At 48.4% G+C, this 20,904-nt stretch overlaps 1 protein-coding gene across 2 annotated transcripts in view; it reads right to left on the bottom strand.

Moving 5' to 3' along the window:
• Nucleotides 1–20,904, bottom strand: part of LOC110524778 (receptor like tyrosine kinase) — a 118,348-nt gene that overhangs the window by 44,452 nt on the left and 52,992 nt on the right. For both annotated transcript variants that reach the window (XM_036982788.2, XM_036982740.2), the window contains exons 5-7: nucleotides 19,730–19,792; nucleotides 18,267–18,405; nucleotides 3,247–3,347 (exon numbers count right to left, since the gene is read on the bottom strand). In XM_036982788.2, coding sequence (XP_036838683.2) covers nucleotides 3,247–3,347; nucleotides 18,267–18,405; nucleotides 19,730–19,792 — 303 coding nt within the window. The remainder of the gene's footprint in view (nucleotides 1–3,246; nucleotides 3,348–18,266; nucleotides 18,406–19,729; nucleotides 19,793–20,904) is intronic.

Below are 20,904 nucleotides of genomic sequence, written 5' to 3' on the forward strand. Positions count from 1 at the left end.
CGTTACTGGATACTATACGACGTTACTGGATACTATACAATGTTACTGGATACTATACAATGTTACTGGATACTATACGATGTTACTGGAAACTATACGACGTTACTGGATACTATACGACGTTACTGGATACTATACGATGTTACTGGATAAGACGTTACTGGATACTATACGACGTTACTGGATACTATACGACGTTACTGGATACTATACGACGTTACTGGAAACTATACGACGTTACTGGATACTATACGACGTTACTGGATACTATACAACGTTACTGGATACTGTACGACGTTACTGGATACTATACGACGTTACTAGATACTATACGACGTTACTGGATACTATACGACGTTACTGGATACTATACGACGTTACTGAATAAGATGTTACTGGATACTATACGATGTTACTGGGTAAGATGTTACTGGATACAATACGATGTTACTGGACACTATACGATGTTACTGGACACTATACGATGTTACTGTACACTATACGACGTTACTGGATACTATACGACGTTACTGGATACTATACGACGTTACTGGATACTATACGACGTTACTGGATACTATACGACGTTACTGGATACTATACGACGTTACTGGATACTATACGACGTTACTGGATAAGATGTTACTGGATACTATACGATGTTACTGGATACTATACGACGTTACTGGATACTATACGACGTTACTGGATACTATACGACGTTACTGGATAAGACATGACTGGATACTATACGATGTTACTGGATACTATACGATGTTACTGGACACTATACGATGTTACTGGACACTATACGATGTTACTGGATACTATACGACGTTACTGGATACTATACGATGTTACTGGATACTATACGACGTTACTGGATACTATACGACGTTACTGGATACTATACGACGTTACTGGATACTATACGATGTTACTGGATACTATACGATGTTACTGGATACTATACGACGTTACTGGATACTATACGATGTTACTGGATACTATACGATGTTACTGGATACTATACGATGTTACTGGATACTATACGATGTTACTGGATACTATACGACGTTACTGGATACTATACGACGTTACTGGATACTATACGATGTTACTGGATAAGACGTTACTGGATACTATACGATGTTACTGGATACTATACGATGTTACTGGATACTATACGATGTTACTGGATACTATACGATGTGACTGGATACTATACGATGTTACTGGATACTATACGATGTTACTGGATACTATACGACGTTACTGGATACTATACGACGTTACTGGATACTATACGACGTTACTGGATACTATACGACGTTACTGGATACTATACGACGTTACTGGATACTATACGACGTTACTGGATACTATACGACGTTACTGGATACTATACGACGTTACTGGATACTATACGATGTTACTGGATAAGATGTTACTGGATACTATACGACGTTACTGGATACTATACAATGTTACTGAATAAGATGTTACTGGACACTATACGACGTTACTGGATAAGACGTTACTGGATACTATACGACGTTACTGGATAAGACGTTACTGGATACTATACGACGTTACTGGATACTATACAATGTTACTGAATAAGATGTTACTGGATACTATACGATGTTACTGGATAAGACGTTACTGGATACTATACGATGTTACTGGATACTATACGACGTTACCGGATACTATAAGACGTTACCGGATACTACACGATACTACACGTTACTGGACACTATACGACGTTACTGGATACTATATGATGTTACTGGATAAGATGTTACTGGATACAATACGATGTTACTGGATACTATTCGATGTTACTGGACACTATACGATGTTACTGGACACTATACGATGTTACTGGACACTATACGATGTTACTGGATACTATACGATGTTACTGGACACTATACGATGTTACTGGACACTATACGATGTTACTGGACACTATACGATGTTACTGGACACTATACGATGTTACTGGACACTATACGATGTTACTGGACACTATACGATGTTACTGGACACTATACGATGTTACTGGACACTATACGATGTTACTGGACACTATACGATGTTACTGGACACTATACGATGTTACTGGATACTATACGATGTTACTGGACACTATACGATGTTACTGGACACTATACGATGTTACTGGACACTATACGATGTTACTGGACACTATACGATGTTACTGGACACTATACGATGTTACTGGACACTATACGATGTTACTGGACACTATACGATGTTACTGGACACTATACGATGTTACTGGACACTATACGATGTTACTGGATACTATACGATGTTACTGGACACTATACGATGTTACTGGACACTATACGATGTTACTGGATAAGACGTTACTGGATACTATACGATGTTACTGGATAAGACGTTACTGGACACTATACGATGTTACTGGATACTATACGATGTTACTGGATACTATACGATGTTACTGGACACTATACGACGTTACTGGATACTATACGACGTTACTGGATAAGACCTTACTGGATACTATACGATGTTACTGGATAAGACGTTACTGGACACTATACGATGTTACTGGATAAGACGTTACTGGATACTATACGATGTTACTGGATACTATACGATGTTACTGGATACTATACGATGTTACTGGATACTATACGATGTTACTGGACACTATACGATGTTACTGGACACTATACGATGTTACTGGATACTATACGATGTTACTGGATAAGACGTTACTGGATACTATACGATGTTACTGGATAAGACGTTACTGGACACTATACGATGTTACTGGATAAGACGTTACTGGACACTATATGATGTTACTGGATAAGACGTTACTGGATACTATACGATGTTACTGGATACTATACGATGTTACTGGATACTATACGATGTTACTGGATACTATACGATGTTACTGGACACTATACGATGTTACTGGACACTATACGATGTTAATGGATACTATACGATGTTACTGGATAAGACGTTACTGGATACTATACGATGTTACTGGATACTATACGATGTTACTGGATACTATACGATGTTACTGGATACTATACGATGTTAATTGGATGCTGTTATTTTCTGTGTGTAAATGGGAAGGATCTTACTGTTTCTTTCTCTCTCTGTGTGTTTTTGTGTGCGTTGACATGTACATAGCTGCGCTGGTGTGATGAGTGTGTGTGTGTGTCTTACTGGTGACAGCACTGGCGTTGTTGGGTGTGTCAGCTCTCAGGTACTGGGTGGTCTGGGTGGACGGCTGGGACAGGCCCTGGGAACTGCCACTGTCTGAAACACTGGAAGAGAGGAAGGGAGACAGAGATAACAACAATACTTGTGATGAAAGCAAGGAAGGAGGGGAGAGTGGGAGGAAGACAACAACACCTGCCACTTCACAAACATCATTATTAAAGGTAAACGCTACGTCTCTGCTCCGCTCCTATTGGCCACCTAACCACCTGCTCTGCTCCTATTGGCCACCTAAACACCTGCTCTGCTCCTATTGGCCACCTAAACACCTGCTCTGCTCCTATTGGCCACCTAAACACCTGCTCTGCTCCTATTGACATCGCCCTGGAGTAACCCTGTTGTGTCTATAGACCATAGACTTAGTTAGACAACTCGTCGTTGTATTACGACATTCAAATCACATGCAGGGCCATTGAGGACATCTCCAGTTTGAATAAGTCCATTTTTTTATTCTTCTTTAATGTGTTTGATTCTTTAATGTGTTTGATTCTTTAATGTGTTTGATTCTTTAATGTGTTTGATTCTTTAATGTGTTTGATTCTTTAATGTGTTTGATTCTTTAATGTGTTTGATTCTTTAATGTGTTTGATTCTTTAATGTGTTTGATTCTTTAATGTGTTTGATTCTTTAATGTGTTTGTGTTTGATTAATGTGTGTCTTTACATGAAAAAACTACATTCCATTAGCAGGTACATTAATAACGGGGTAAACCTACTCTACAAGTATGTATTAGGCTGTTGAATCCTAATCAACCCATCCAATGTGAGTACATCTGTTGTTTAATACAGTAGATCAATACAGGTAGAGTACTCTAGCAGTAGTAGATCAATACAGGTAGAGTACTGTAGATCAATACAGGTACTATACAATTGTTTTGATTTTTCTTTTAAAATAGTACTAGGAAGTATTAGCTATTATTACCACATACCACATACTGTAGATCAATACAGTTAGAGTACTGTAGATCAATACAGGTAGAGTACTGTAGATCAATACAGGTAGAGTACTGTAGATCAATACAGGTAGAGTACTGTAGATCAATACAGGTAGAGTACTGTAGATCAATACAGGTAGAGTACTGTAGATCAATACAGGTAGAGTACTGTAAGAGTAGTGAAGCTGCTGATGCTGAAATCCCTTGTTAGTAAACAGGCCAAATTAGCGTTCGATTTGCTAGGACTAGTCTGACAGACCTCCCTGGTCTAATTCTCTCTCTGGTCGGGACCTACTGTCTGCTCGTCCTTCATACAGACAGAGAACTCCCTGGTCTAATTCTCTCTCTGGTCGGGACCTACTGTCTGCTCGTCCTTCATACAGACAGAGAACTCCCTGGTCTAATTCTCTCTCTGGTCGGGACCTACTGTCTGCTAGTCCTTCATACAGACAGAGAACTCCCTGGTCTAATTCTCTCTCTGGTCGGGACCTACTGTCTGCTCGTCCTTCATACAGACAGAGAACTCCCTGGTCTAATTCTCTCTCTGGTCGGGACCTACTGTCTGCTAGTCCTTCATACAGACAGAGAACTCCCTGGTCTAATTCTCTCTCTGGTCGGGACCTACTGTCTGCTCGTCCTTCATACAGACAGAGAACTCCCTGGTCTAATTCTCTCTCTGGTCGGGACCTACTGTCTGCTCGTCCTTCATACAGACAGAGAACTCCCTGGTCTAATTCTCTCTCTGGTCGGGACCTACTGTCTGCTCGTCCTTCATACAGACAGAGAACTCCCTGGTCTAATTCTCTCTCTGGTCGGGACCTACTGTCTGCTCGTCCTTCATACAGACAGAGAACTCCCTGGTCTAATTCTCTCTCTGGTCGGGACCTACTGTCTGCTAGTCCTTCATACAGACAGAGAACTCCCTGGTCTAATTCTCTCTCTGGTCGGGACCTACTGTCTGCTCGTCCTTCATACAGACAGAGAACTCCCTGGTCTAATTCTCTCTCTGGTCGGGACCTACTGTCTGCTAGTCCTTCATACAGACAGAGAACTCCCTGGTCTAATTCTCTCTCTGGTCGGGACCTACTGTCTGCTCGTCCTTCATACAGACAGAGAACTCCCTGGTCTAATTCTCTCTCTGGTCGGGACCTACTGTCTGCTCGTCCTTCATACAGACAGAGAACTCCCTGGTCTAATTCTCTCTCTGGTCGGGACCTACTGTCTGCTCGTCCTTCATACAGACAGAGAACTCCCTGGTCTAATTCTCTCTCTGGTCGGGACCTACTGTCTGCTCGTCCTTCATACAGACAGAGAACTCCCTGGTCTAATTCTCTCTCTGGTCGTGACCTACTGTCTGCTCGTCCTTCATACAGACAGAGAACTCCCTGGTCTAATTCTCTCTCTGGTCGGGACCTACTGTCTGCTCGTCCTTCATACAGACAGAGAACTCCCTGGTCTAATTCTCTCTCTGGTCGGGACCTACTGTCTGCTCGTCCTTCATACAGACAGAGAACTCCCTGGTCTAATTCTCTCTCTGGTCGGGACCTACTGTCTGCTCGTCCTTCATACAGACAGAGAACTCCCTGGTCTAATTCTCTCTCTGGTCGGGACCTACTGTCTGCTCGTCCTTCATACAGACAGAGAACTCCCTGGTCTAATTCTCTCTCTGGTCGGGACCTACTGTCTGCTAGTCCTTCATACAGACAGAGAACTCCCTGGTCTAATTCTCTCTCTGGTCGGGACCTACTGTCTGCTCGTCCTTCATACAGACAGAGAACTCCCTGGTCTAATTCTCTCTCTGGTCGGGACCTACTGTCTGCTAGTCCTTCATACAGACAGAGAACTCCCTGGTCTAATTCTCTCTCTGGTCGGGACCTACTGTCTGCTCGTCCTTCATACAGACAGAGAACTCCCTGGTCTAATTCTCTCTCTGGTCGGGACCTACTGTCTGCTCGTCCTTCATACAGACAGAGAACTCCCTGGTCTAATTCTCTCTCTGGTCGGGACCTACTGTCTGCTCGTCCTTCATACAGACAGAGAACTCCCTGGTCTAATTCTCTCTCTGGTCGGGACCTACTGTCTGCTCGTCCTTCATACAGACAGAGAACTCCCTGGTCTAATTCTCTCTCTGGTCGGGACCTACTGTCTGCTAGTCCTTCATACAGACAGAGAACTCCCTGGTCTAATTCTCTCTCTGGTCGGGACCTACTGTCTGCTCGTCCTTCATACAGACAGAGAACTCCCTGGTCTAATTCTCTCTCTGGTCGGGACCTACTGTCTGCTAGTCCTTCATACAGACAGAGAACTCCCTGGTCTAATTCTCTCTCTGGTCGGGACCTACTGTCTGCTCGTCCTTCATACAGACAGAGAACTCCCTGGTCTAATTCTCTCTCTGGTCGGGACCTACTGTCTGCTCGTCCTTCATACAGACAGAGAACTCCCTGGTCTAATTCTCTCTCTGGTCGGGACCTACTGTCTGCTCGTCCTTCATACAGACAGAGAACTCCCTGGTCTAATTCTCTCTCTGGTCGGGACCTACTGTCTGCTCGTCCTTCATACAGACAGAGAACTCCCTGGTCTAATTCTCTCTCTGGTCGTGACCTACTGTCTGCTCGTCCTTCATACAGACAGAGAACTCCCTGGTCTAATTCTCTCTCTGGTCGGGACCTACTGTCTGCTCGTCCTTCATACAGACAGAGAACTCCCTGGTCTAATTCTCTCTCTGGTCGGGACCTACTGTCTGCTCGTCCTTCATACAGACAGAACTCCCTGGTCTAATTCTCTCTCTGGTCGGGACCTACTGTCTGCTCGTCCTTCATACAGACAGAACTCCCTGGTCTAATTCTCTCTCTGGTCGGGACCTACTGTCTGCTCGTCCTTCATACAGACAGAGAACTCCCTGGTCTAATTCTCTCTCTGGTCGGGACCTACTGTCTGCTCGTCCTTCATACAGACAGAGAACTCCCTGGTCTAATTCTCTCTCTGGTAGGGACCTACTGTCTGCTCGTCCTTCATACAGACAGAGAACTCCCTGGTCTAATTCTCTCTCTGGTAGGGACCTACTGTCTGCTCGTCCTTCATACAGACAGAGAACTCCCTGGTCTAATTCTCTCTCTGGTCGGGACCTACTGTCTGCTCGTCCTTCATACAGACAGAGAACTCCCTGGTCTAATTCTCTCTCTGGTCGGGACCTACTGTCTGCTCGTCCTTCATACAGACAGAGAACTCCCTGGTCTAATTCTCTCTCTGGTCGTGACCTACTGTCTGCTCGTCCTTCATACAGACAGAGAACTCCCTGGTCTAATTCTCTCTCTGGTCGGGACCTACTGTCTGCTCGTCCTTCATACAGACAGAGAACTCCCTGGTCTAATTCTCTCTCTGGTCGGGACCTACTGTCTGCTCGTCCTTCATACAGACAGAACTCCCTGGTCTAATTCTCTCTCTGGTCGGGACCTACTGTCTGCTCGTCCTTCATACAGACAGAGAACTCCCTGGTCTAATTCTCTCTCTGGTCGGGACCTACTGTCTGCTCGTCCTTCATACAGACAGAGAACTCCCTGGTCTAATTCTCTCTCTGGTAGGGACCTACTGTCTGCTCGTCCTTCATACAGACAGAGAACTCCCTGGTCTAATTCTCTCTCTGGTCGGGACCTACTGTCTGCTCGTCCTTCATACAGACAGAACTCCCTGGTCTAATTCTCTCTCTGGTCGGGACCTACTGTCTGCTCGTCCTTCATACAGACAGAACTCCCTGGTCTAATTCTCTCTCTGGTCGGGACCTACTGTCTGCTCGTCCTTCATACAGACAGAGAACTCCCTGGTCTAATTCTCTCTCTGGTCGGGACCTACTGTCTGCTCGTCCTTCATACAGACAGAACTCCCTGGTCTAATTCTCTCTCTGGTCGGGACCTACTGTCTGCTCGTCCTTCATACAGACAGAGAACTCCCTGGTCTAATTCTCTCTCTGGTCGGGACCTACTGTCTGCTCGTCCTTCATACAGACAGAGAACTCCCTGGTCTAATTCTCTCTCTGGTAGGGACCTACTGTCTGCTCGTCCTTCATACAGACAGAGAACTCCCTGGTCTAATTCTCTCTCTGGTAGGGACCTACTGTCTGCTCGTCCTTCATACAGACAGAGAACTCCCTGGTCTAATTCTCTCTCTGGTCGGGACCTACTGTCTGCTCGTCCTTCATACAGACAGAGAACTCCCTGGTCTAATTCTCTCTCTGGTCGGGACCTACTGTCTGCTCGTCCTTCATACAGACAGAGAACTCCCTGGTCTAATTCTCTCTCTGGTCGTGACCTACTGTCTGCTCGTCCTTCATACAGACAGAGAACTCCCTGGTCTAATTCTCTCTCTGGTCGGGACCTACTGTCTGCTCGTCCTTCATACAGACAGAGAACTCCCTGGTCTAATTCTCTCTCTGGTCGGGACCTACTGTCTGCTCGTCCTTCATACAGACAGAACTCCCTGGTCTAATTCTCTCTCTGGTCGGGACCTACTGTCTGCTCGTCCTTCATACAGACAGAACTCCCTGGTCTAATTCTCTCTCTGGTCGGGACCTACTGTCTGCTCGTCCTTCATACAGACAGAGAACTCCCTGGTCTAATTCTCTCTCTGGTCGGGACCTACTGTCTGCTCGTCCTTCATACAGACAGAGAACTCCCTGGTCTAATTCTCTCTCTGGTAGGGACCTACTGTCTGCTCGTCCTTCATACAGACAGAGAACTCCCTGGTCTAATTCTCTCTCTGGTCGGGACCTACTGTCTGCTCGTCCTTCATACAGACAGAACTCCCTGGTCTAATTCTCTCTCTGGTCGGGACCTACTGTCTGCTCGTCCTTCATACAGACAGAACTCCCTGGTCTAATTCTCTCTCTGGTCGGGACCTACTGTCTGCTCGTCCTTCATACAGACAGAGAACTCCCTGGTCTAATTCTCTCTCTGGTCGGGACCTACTGTCTGCTCGTCCTTCATACAGACAGAGAACTCCCTGGTCTAATTCTCTCTCTGGTAGGGACCTACTGTCTGCTCGTCCTTCATACAGACAGAGAACTCCCTGGTCTAATTCTCTCTCTGGTAGGGACCTACTGTCTGCTCGTCCTTCATACAGACAGAGAACTCCCTGGTCTAATTCTCTCTCTGGTCGGGACCTACTGTCTACTAGTCCTTCATACAGACAGAGAACTCCCTGGTCTAATTCTCTCTCTGGTCGGGACCTACTGTCTGCTCGTCCTTCATACAGACAGAGAACTCCCTGGTCTAATTCTCTCTCTGGTCGGGACCTACTGTCTGCTCGTCCTTCATACAGACAGAGAACTCCCTGGTCTAATTCTCTCTCTGGTCGGGACCTACTGTCTGCTCGTCCTTCATACAGACAGAGAACTCCCTGGTCTAATTCTCTCTCTGGTCGGGACCTACTGTCTGCTAGTCCTTCATACAGACAGAGAACTCCCTGGTCTAATTCTCTCTCTGGTCGGGACCTACTGTCTGCTCGTCCTTCATACAGACAGAGAACTCCCTGGTCTAATTCTCTCTCTGGTCGTGACCTACTGTCTGCTCGTCCTTCATACAGACAGAGAACTCCCTGGTCTAATTCTCTCTCTGGTCGGGACCTACTGTCTGCTCGTCCTTCATACAGACAGAGAACTCCCTGGTCTAATTCTCTCTCTGGTCGGGACCTACTGTCTGCTCGTCCTTCATACAGACAGAACTCCCTGGTCTAATTCTCTCTCTGGTCGGGACCTACTGTCTGCTCGTCCTTCATACAGACAGAACTCCCTGGTCTAATTCTCTCTCTGGTCGGGACCTACTGTCTGCTCGTCCTTCATACAGACAGAGAACTCCCTGGTCTAATTCTCTCTCTGGTCGGGACCTACTGTCTGCTCGTCCTTCATACAGACAGAGAACTCCCTGGTCTAATTCTCTCTCTGGTAGGGACCTACTGTCTGCTCGTCCTTCATACAGACAGAGAACTCCCTGGTCTAATTCTCTCTCTGGTAGGGACCTACTGTCTGCTCGTCCTTCATACAGACAGAGAACTCCCTGGTCTAATTCTCTCTCTGGTCGGGACCTACTGTCTGCTCGTCCTTCATACAGACAGAACTCCCTGGTCTAATTCTCTCTCTGGTCGGGACCTACTGTCTGCTCGTCCTTCATACAGACAGAACTCCCTGGTCTAATTCTCTCTCTGGTCGGGACCTACTGTCTGCTCGTCCTTCATACAGACAGAGAACTCCCTGGTCTAATTCTCTCTCTGGTCGGGACCTACTGTCTGCTCGTCCTTCATACAGACAGAGAACTCCCTGGTCTAATTCTCTCTCTGGTAGGGACCTACTGTCTGCTCGTCCTTCATACAGACAGAGAACTCCCTGGTCTAATTCTCTCTCTGGTAGGGACCTACTGTCTGCTCGTCCTTCATACAGACAGAGAACTCCCTGGTCTAATTCTCTCTCTGGTCGGGACCTACTGTCTGCTAGTCCTTCATACAGACAGAGAACTCCCTGGTCTAATTCTCTCTCTGGTCGGGACCTACTGTCTGCTCGTCCTTCATACAGACAGAGAACTCCCTGGTCTAATTCTCTCTCTGGTAGGGACCTACTGTCTGCTCGTCCTTCATACAGACAGAGAACTCCCTGGTCTAATTCTCTCTCTGGTCGGGACCTACTGTCTGCTCGTCCTTCATACAGACAGAGAACTCCCTGGTCTAATTCTCTCTCTGGTCGGGACCTACTGTCTGCTCGTCCTTCATACAGACAGAGAACTCCCTGGTCTAATTCTCTCTCTGGTCGGGACCTACTGTCTGCTCGTCCTTCATACAGACAGAGAACTCCCTGGTCTAATTCTCTCTCTGGTCGGGACCTACTGTCTGCTAGTCCTTCATATAGACAGAGAACTCCCTGGTCTAATTCTCTCTCTGGTCGGGACCTACTGTCTGCTCGTCCTTCATACAGACAGAGAACTCCCTGGTCTAATTCTCTCTCTGGTCGGGACCTACTGTCTGCTCGTCCTTCATACAGACAGAGAACTCCCTGGTCTAATTCTCTCTCTGGTCGGGACCTACTGTCTGCTCGTCCTTCATACAGACAGAGAACCCAAGCGCTGCTGTTCAAGACAACGTTTCACTCAGTAAAACCTGTTTAGCATCGTCCTACTTAAAACAACCAACAAGAGTTTGTCTGTTCACTGCAAAAATCTCACCAACAAGTCTGATCAAATCTAACAAACAGCATTAAAAACAACTCGATTTCTCTCAAATATTACATTAGATAGATCCCTGGCTGGCTGTGGGAGCATGTGAGACACTTTGTTCTGCTGTGTGAGAGAGAGAGAGAGAGAGTGAGAGAAGAAGAGAGAGAGACAGACAGAGAGAGACAGAGAGAGACAGAGAGAGACAGAGAGAGACAGAGAGAGACAGAGAGAGACAGAGAGAGAGACAGAGAGAGAGACAGAGAGAGAGACAGAGAGAGAGAGAGAGAAGAGAGGCAAGACAAACCGAGGAATATTTTCAACAAGATAACACAGACTGAGTGACAAGGGGCTGATATGAATCTACCAAGATGGAAACCGTGGCAGAAAATATTAACTAGAACACAGCTTAGTATTAATTCAATAATCTAAAGTCCTAACACCTGACACCATCCCTTACGGTGTTAGGATGTTTCTCTCAGAGTACAAAGGACAACTGATCTAGGATCAAGTCCCCTTTCTGATCCATTAGGAGTTTAAAAAAAAGAAGGTCAAACTGATCCTACATCAGCACCCCTGTTGTTCTGATAACCAAACTAATACAGTGGTCTAGACACCTGGAGGGGACAGTTCATTTATTAGCTTCATAAACATTGAGCAGGTTTCAACTCGCTCTCTAAATCCATCTAAGCACATATCTTTGCAAATATTAAAAGCCAAGCTGTGTTGGCTCACGAGGAACAACACTAGGACTGGCATAATTAGCGTATAATGATGGTTATAAATGTTTAAAAAAATAATAATAATATTGAAATAAATGAATATAATTGTGTATGAAAAGAACAGCGGACTGAATACGGACCCTGCCGGGCATTCATGTGGTTCAGTCTGTTTCTGCTGTAACACGGACATGAAACTGTGCTGCTCCTTACTGAAACAAGCTTTTAGTAGCACCCCTCCCTGCAGCAGCAATCCCCATAACCATCCTCTACCCCAATCCAAGCCCCTCCCTGCAGCAGCAATCCCCATAACCATCCTCTACCCCAATCCAAGCCCCTCCCTGCAGCAGCAATCCCCATAACCATCCTCTACCCCAATCCAAGCCCCTCCCTGCAGCAGCAATCCCCATAACCATCCTCTACCCCAATCCAAGCCCCTCCCTGCAGCAGCAATCCCCATAACCATCCTCTACCCCAATCCAAGCCCCTCCCTGCAGCAGCAATCCCCATAACCATCCTCTACCCCAATCCAAGCCCCTCCCTGCAGCAGCAATCCCCATAACCATCCTCTACCCCAATCCAAGCCCCTCCCTGCAGCAGCAATCCCCATAACCATCCTCTACCCCAATCCAAGCCCCTCCCTGCAGCAGCAATCCCCATAACCATCCTCTACCCCAATCCAAGCCCCTCCCTGCAGCAGCAATCCCCATAACCATCCTCTACCCCAATCCAAGCCCCTCCCTGCAGCAGCAATCCCCATAACCATCCTCTACCCCAATCCAAGCCCCTCCCTGCAGCAGCAATCCCCATAACCATCCTCTACCCCAATCCAAGCCCCTCCCTGCAGCAGCAATCCCCATAACCATCCTCAACCCCAATCCAAGCCCCTCCCTGCAGCTGCAATCCCCATAACCATCCTCTACCCCAATCCAAGCCCCTCCCTGCAGCAGCAATCCCCATAACCATCCTCTACCCCAATCCAAGCCCCTCCCTGCAGCAGCAATCCCCATAACCATCCTCTACCCCAATCCAAGCCCCTCCCTGCAGCTGCAATCCCCATAACCATCCTCTACCCCAATCCAAGCCCCTCCCTGCAGCAGCAATCCCCATAACCATCCTCTACCCCAATCCAAGCCCCTCCCTGCAGCAGCAATCCCCATAACCATCCTCTACCCCAATCCAAGCCCCTCCCTGCAGCAGCAATCCCCATAACCATCCTCTACCCCAATCCAAGCCCCTCCCTGCAGCAGCAATCCCCATAACCATCCTCTACCCCAATCCAAGCCCCTCCCTGCAGCAGCAATCCCCATAACCATCCTCTACCCCAATCCAAGCCCCTCCCTGCAGCAGCAATCCCCATAACCATCCTCTACCCCAATCCAAGCCCCTCCCTGCAGCTGCAATCCCCATAACCATCCTCTACCCCAATCCAAGCCCCTCCCTGCAGCAGCAATCCCCATAACCATCCTCTACCCCAATCCAAGCCCCTCCCTGCAGCAGCAATCCCCATAACCATCCTCTACCCCAATCCAAGCCCCTCCCTGCAGCTGCAATCCCCATAACCATCCTCTACCCCAATCCAAGCCCCTCCCTGCAGCAGCAATCCCCATAACCATCCTCTACCCCAATCCAAGCCCCTCCCTGCAGCAGCAATCCCCATAACCATCCTCTACCCCAATCCAAGCCCCTCCCTGCAGCTGCAATCCCCATAACCATCCTCTACCCCAATCCAAGCCCCTCCCTGCAGCTGCAATCCCCATAACCATCCTCTACCCCAATCCAAGCCCCTCCCTGCAGCTGCAATCCCCATAACCATCCTCTACCCCAATCCAAGCCCCTCCCTGCAGCTGCAATCCCCATAACCATCCTCTACCCCAATCCAAGCCCCTCCCTGCAGCAGCAATCCCCATAACCATCCTCTACCCCAATCCAAGCCCCTCCCTGCAGCAGCAATCCCCATAACCATCCTCTACACCAATCCAAGCCCCTCCCTGCAGCAGCAATCCCCATAACCATCCTCTACCCCAATCCAAGCCCCTCCCTGCAGCAGCAATCCCCATAACCATCCTCTACCCCAATCCAAGCCCCTCCCTGCAGCAGCAATCCCCATAACCATCCTCTACCCCAATCCAAGCCCCTCCCTGCAGCAGCAATCCCCATAACCATCCTCTACCCCAATCCAAGCCCCTCCCTGCAGCAGCAATCCCCATAACCATCCTCTACCCCAATCCAAGCCCCTCCCTGCAGCAGCAATCCCCATAACCATCCTCTACCCCAATCCAAGCCCCTCCCTGCAGCAGCAATCCCCATAACCATCCTCTACCCCAATCCAAGCCCCTCCCTGCAGCAGCAATCCCCATAACCATCCTCTACCCCAATCCAAGCCCCTCCCTGCAGCAGCAATCCCCATAACCATCCTCTACCCCAATCCAAGCCCCTCCCTGCAGCAGCAATCCCCATAACCATCCTCTACCCCAATCCAAGCCCCTCCCTGCAGCAGCAATCCCCATAACCATCCTCTACCCCAATCCAAGCCCCTCCCTGCAGCAGCAATCCCCATAACCATCCTCTACCCCAATCCAAGGCCCTCCCTGCAGCAGCAATCCCCATAACCATCCTCTACACCAATCCAAGCCCCTCCCTGCAGCAGCAATCCCCATAACCATCCTCTACCCCAATCCAAGCCCCTCCCTGCAGCAGCAATCCCCATAACCATCCTCTACCCCAATCCAAGCCCCTCCCTGCAGCAGCAATCCCCATAACCATCCTCTACCCCAATCCAAGCCCCTCCCTGCAGCAGCAATCCCCATAACCATCCTCTACCCCAATCCAAGCCCCTCCCTGTAGCAGCAATCCCCATAACCATCCTCTACCCCAATCCAAGCCCCTCCCTGCAGCAGCAATCCCCATAACCATCCTCTACCCCAATCCAAGCCCCTCCCTGCAGCAGCAATCCCCATAACCATCCTCTACCCCAATCCAAGCCCCTCCCTGCAGCAGCAATCCCCATAACCATCCTCTACCCCAATCCAAGCCCCTCCCTGCAGCAGCAATCCCCATAACCATCCTCTACCCCAATCCAAGCCCCTCCCTGCAGCAGCAATCCCCATAACCATCCTCTACCCCAATCCAAGCCCCTCCCTGCAGCAGCAATCCCCATAACCATCCTCTACCCCAATCCAAGCCCCTCCCTGCAGCAGCAATCCCCATAACCATCCTCTACCCCAATCCAAGCCCCTCCCTGCAGCAGCAATCCCCATAACCATCCTCTACCCCAATCCAAGCCCCTCCCTGCAGCAGCAATCCCCATAACCATCCTCTACCCCAATCCAAGCCCCTCCCTGCAGCAGCAATCCCCATAACCATCCTCTACCCCAATCCAAGCCCCTCCCTGCAGCAGCAATCCCCATAACCATCCTCTACCCCAATCCAAGCCCCTCCCTGCAGCAGCAATCCCCATAACCATCCTCTACCCCAATCCAAGCCCCTCCCTGCAGCTGCAATCCCCATAACCATCCTCTACCCCAATCCAAGCCCCTCCCTGCAGCAGCAATCCCCATAACCATCCTCTACCCCAATCCAAGCCCCTCCCTGCAGCAGCAATCCCCATAACCATCCTCTACCCCAATCCAAGCCCCTCCCTGCAGCTGCAATCCCCATAACCATCCTCTACCCCAATCCAAGCCCCTCCCTGCAGCAGCAATCCCCATAACCATCCTCTACCCCAATCCAAGCCCCTCCCTGCAGCAGCAATCCCCATAACCATCCTCTACCCCAATCCAAGCCCCTCCCTGCAGCAGCAATCCCCATAACCATCCTCTACCCCAATCCAAGCCCCTCCCTGCAGCAGCAATCCCCATAACCATCCTCTACCCCAATCCAAGCCCCTCCCTGCAGCTGCAATCCCCATAACCATCCTCTACCCCAATCCAAGCCCCTCCCTGCAGCAGCAATCCCCATAACCATCCTCTACCCCAATCCAAGCCCCTCCCTGCAGCAGCAATCCCCATAACCATCCTCTACCCCAATCCAAGCCCCTCCCTGCAGCTGCAATCCCCATAACCATCCTCTACCCCAATCCAAGCCCCTCCCTGCAGCAGCAATCCCCATAACCATCCTCTACCCCAATCCAAGCCCCTCCCTGCAGCAGCAATCCCCATAACCATCCTCTACCCCAATCCAAGCCCCTCCCTGCAGCAGCAATCCCCATAACCATCCTCTACCCCAATCCAAGCCCCTCCCTGCAGCTGCAATCCCCATAACCATCCTCTACCCCAATCCAAGCCCCTCCCTGCAGCAGCACTTTCAGGAAGGAATGTACTTTATTTTTTTAATAAAATATTTTTAATTGTACTTTCCTCGTTCCTTACTGCTGCATATATATATATATAAGCATTCGAAAGGTATTCAGACCCCTTTACTTTTTTTCACATTTTGTTACGTTACAGCCTTATTCTAAAATGTATGAAATTATTTTTTCCCCACATCAATCTACACAATAATAATTTAGAAATGTTTACACAAAACATAGAAAGACCTTATTTACTTCAGTATTCAGACCCTTTGCTATGAGACTCAAAATTGAGCTCAGGTAAATACTGTTTCCATTGATCATCCCTGAGATGTTTCTACAACTTGATTATAGTCCACCTGTGGTAAATTAATTTGATTGGACATGATTTGGAAAGGCACACACCTGTCTATATAAGGTACCACAGTAGACAGTGCATGTCAGAGCAGAAACGAAGCCATGAGGTCAAGGGAATTGTCTGTAGTGCTTTGAGACAGGATTGTGTTGAGGCACAGATCTGGGGAAGGGTACCAAAACATTTCTGCAGCATTGAAGGTCCCCAAGAACACAGTGGCCTCATCATTCTGAAATGGAAGAAGTCTGGAACCTCCAAGAGACTTCCTAGAGGCTGGCCGGCCAAACTGAGCAATCATGGAAGAAGGGCCTTGGTCAGGGAGGTGACCAAGGACCCGTTCCTCTGTGGTGATGGGAGAACCTTCCAGAAGGACAACCATCTCTGCAGCACTTCACCAATTAGGCCTTTATGGTAGAGTGGCCAGACGGAAGCCACTCCTCCGTAAAAGGTACATGACAGCCCACTTGGAGTTTACCAAAAGGTACCTAAAGGACTCGCAGACCATGAGAAACAAGATTCTCTGGTCTGATGAAACCAAGATTGAACTCTTTGGCCTGAAAGCCAAGCTAAGAGTCTGGAGGAAATCTGGTACCATCCCTACGGTGAAGTGTGGTGGTGGATTGAATGTCCTTGAGTGGCCCAACCAGAGCCCGGACTGGAACCCCATTGAACATCTCTGGAGAGACCTGAAAATAGCTGTGCAGCGACGCTCCCCCTCTCCAACCTGGCAGAGTTTAAAAGGATCTGCAGAGAAACTCCCCAAATACAGGTGTGCCAAGCTTGTAGCGTCATACTCAACAAGACTTGATGCTCTAAATCGCTGCCAAAGGTGCTTCAACAAAGTACTGAGTAAAGGGTCTGAATACTTATGTAAATGTGCTATCAGCTTTTTATCAGCTTTGCGGGGGTATTGTGATGTCATTGCGGGGGTATTGTGATGTCATTATGGGGTATTGTGATGTCATTATGGGGTATTGTGATGTCATTGCGGGGGTATTGTGATGTCATTATGGGGTATTGTGATGTCATTATGGGGTATTGTGATGTCATTATGGGGTATTGTGATGTCACTTTGGGGTACTGTGATGTCATTATGGGGTATTGTGATGTCACTTTGGGGTACTGTGATGTCATTATGGGGTATTGTGATGTCATTATGGGGTATTGTGATGTCATTATGGGGTATTGTGATGTCACTTTGGGGTACTGTGATGTCATTATGGGGTATTGTGATGTCACTTTGGGGTACTGTGATGTCATTATGGGGTATTGTGATGTCATTATGGGGTAGTGTATGTAGACTGATGAGGGAAAAACCTATTTAATCAATTTTAGAATAAGGCTGTAATGTAACAAAACTGTTTATAAATTTTTTATTTAGAAAAGGTTTTTCTCAATGAGATAAAATATACTTTCCAAGAGAGTGTGTGTGTGTGTGTGTGTGTGTTATATATTAATCCAGCACCCCAGTACTAACCTGTCGTCCAGCTCCACTCTCTTCATGCTGTGTAGATGCATGACAGCCAGAACAATGGCTACCAGGAAGATGACAGCACAGCAGACCCCAACACTGATATAAAACACCCTGGTAGAGGTGGTAGGAATGGACACTCCATCTGGAGGAGAGAGACGGTCAGAGGTCAGAGGTTAGAGAGAGAGAGAGAGACAGCACAGCAGACCCCAACACTGATATAGAACACCCTGGTGGATGTGGTAGGAATGGACACTCCATCTGGAGGAGAGAGAGGGATAGAGGTCAGAGGTTAGAGAGAGAGAGAGACAGCACAGCAGACCCCAACACTGATATAGAACAACCTGGTGGATGTGGTAGGAATGGACACTCCATCTGGAGGAGAGAGAGGGATAGAGGTCAGAGGTTAGAGAGAGAGAGAGACAGCACAGCAGACCCCAACACTGATATAAAACACCCTGGTAGAGGTGGTAGGAATGGACACTCCATCTGGAGGAGAGAGATGGTCAGAGGTCAGAGAGAGAGAGACAGACAGCACACCCCAACACTGATATAGAACAATCTGGTGGATGTGGTAGGAATGGACACTCCATCTGGAGGAGAGAGATGGTCAGAGGTCAGAGAGAGAGAGACAGACAGCACACCCCAACACTGATATAGAACAATCTGGTGGATGTGGTAGGAATGGACACTCCATCTGGAGGTGAGAGAGGGATAGAGGTCAGAGGTTAGAGAGAGAGAGAGAGACAGCACAGCAGACCCCAACACTGATATAGAACACCCTGGTGGAGGTGGTAGGAATGGACACTCCATCTGGAGGAGAGAGAGGGATAGAGGTCAGAGGTTAGAGAGAGAGAGAGACAGCACAGCAGAGCCTGACACTGATATAAAACACCCTGGTGGAAGTGGTAGGAATGGACACTCCATCTGGAGGAGGGAAGACATCACAGACCAAATATAGCAGAGAGCGAGATTAAAGAGGGAGATGTGACAGACATGCAGAAATACCAGAGGCTTTGATCCAGGCTCTGTCTGAAAGAGCTCCCCTCAGGGTACCTGGAAAAGCCTCTCCTAACACCCAGTGTATTTTTGAAAGCTTTCATCTTTGTGTCTGTTAAAAGCCTCTCCTCTAGCTTACCTTTCCAGTCTCCTCTCCACCCCTCTTCACCCTACCAGTCTCCTCTCCACCCTTCCAGTCTCCTCTCCACCCTACCAGTCCCCTCTCCACCCTACCAGTCCCCTCTCCACCCTACCAGTCCCCTCTCCACCCTACCAGTCCCCTCTCCACCCTACCAGTCCCCTCTCCACCCTACCAGTCTCCTCTCCACCCTACCAGTCTCCTCTCCACCCTACCAGTCTCCTCTCCACCCTACCAGTCTCCTCTCCACCCTACCAGTCTCCTCTCCACCCTACCAGTCCCCTCTCCACCCCTCAGTATATGCTGTGGTCCTATGCATAGACATACTTACTCTCTGGCCGCTGAACGGTCTTATTGTTGGAGACGGGAGGGATCTTCAGATCAGGATCTATTCCTGTTAAGAGAGGAGAAGAAGAGTCAGACAGGAAACTCTTGGAAATGCTGTCATTGTAGATACTATCAGTAAACAGGATGGAGAAGTAACAGGAGTCAGCGAGATCTGTGTCCACAAGGCACCAGCCATGAAGCAGCAACTCACCAACGCTTCAGACAAACTGAACATGTCTCAATCCCACTTTATGGGGCCAAGATGTGATACAACTAGGACAGGGTACTACTTTGGGGATGTATTTTATGAGAAACTAGGTTAGTACAACCCAAGCCAGCTGCTTAACAGCACTAGACAGACAGACACACAGAGAGAGAGAGCGACACAGAGAGAGAGAGAGACACACAGAGAGAGCGAGAGACACAGAGAGAGAGAGAGACACAGAGAGAGAGCGAGAGACAGAGAGAGAGAGCGAGAGACACAGAGAGAGAGCGAGAGACACAGAGAGAGAGCGAGAGACAGAGAGAGAGCGAGACACACAGAGAGAGAGCGAGACACACAGAGAGAGAGCGAGACACACAGAGAGAGAGCGAGACACACAGAGAGAGAGCGAGACACACAGAGAGAGCGAGACACACAGAGAGAGCGAGACACAGAGAGAGCGAGACACAGAGAGAGCGAGACACAGAGAGACAGACAGACAGACAGACAGACAGACAGACAGACAGACAGACAGACAGACAGACAGACAGACAGACACACCAAGAGAGAGACAGACACACCGAGAGAGAGACAGACACACCGAGAGAGAGACAAACAGACAGACAGAGAGACACACCGAGAGAGAGACAGACACACCGAGAGAGAGAGACACACCGAGAGAGAGAGACACACCGAGAGAGAGAGACACACCGAGAGAGAGAGACACACCGAGAGAGAGAGACACACTGAGAGAGAGAGACACACCGAGAGAGAGAGAGACACACCGAGAGAGAGAGACACACTGAGAGAGAGAGAGAGACACCGAGAGAGAGAGAGAGACACACACCGAGAGAGAGAGAGAGACACACACCGAGAGAGAGAGAGACACAGACACCGAGAGAGAGAGAGAGACACACCGAGAGAGAGAGAGAGACACACCGAGAGAGAGAGAGAGACACACCGAGAGAGAGATTTTT

Source organism: Oncorhynchus mykiss, chromosome 1 (genome assembly GCF_057628025.1).
Source record: "Oncorhynchus mykiss isolate SJ-2025 chromosome 1, ASM5762802v1, whole genome shotgun sequence".
NCBI lineage: Eukaryota > Metazoa > Chordata > Actinopteri > Salmoniformes > Salmonidae > Oncorhynchus > Oncorhynchus mykiss.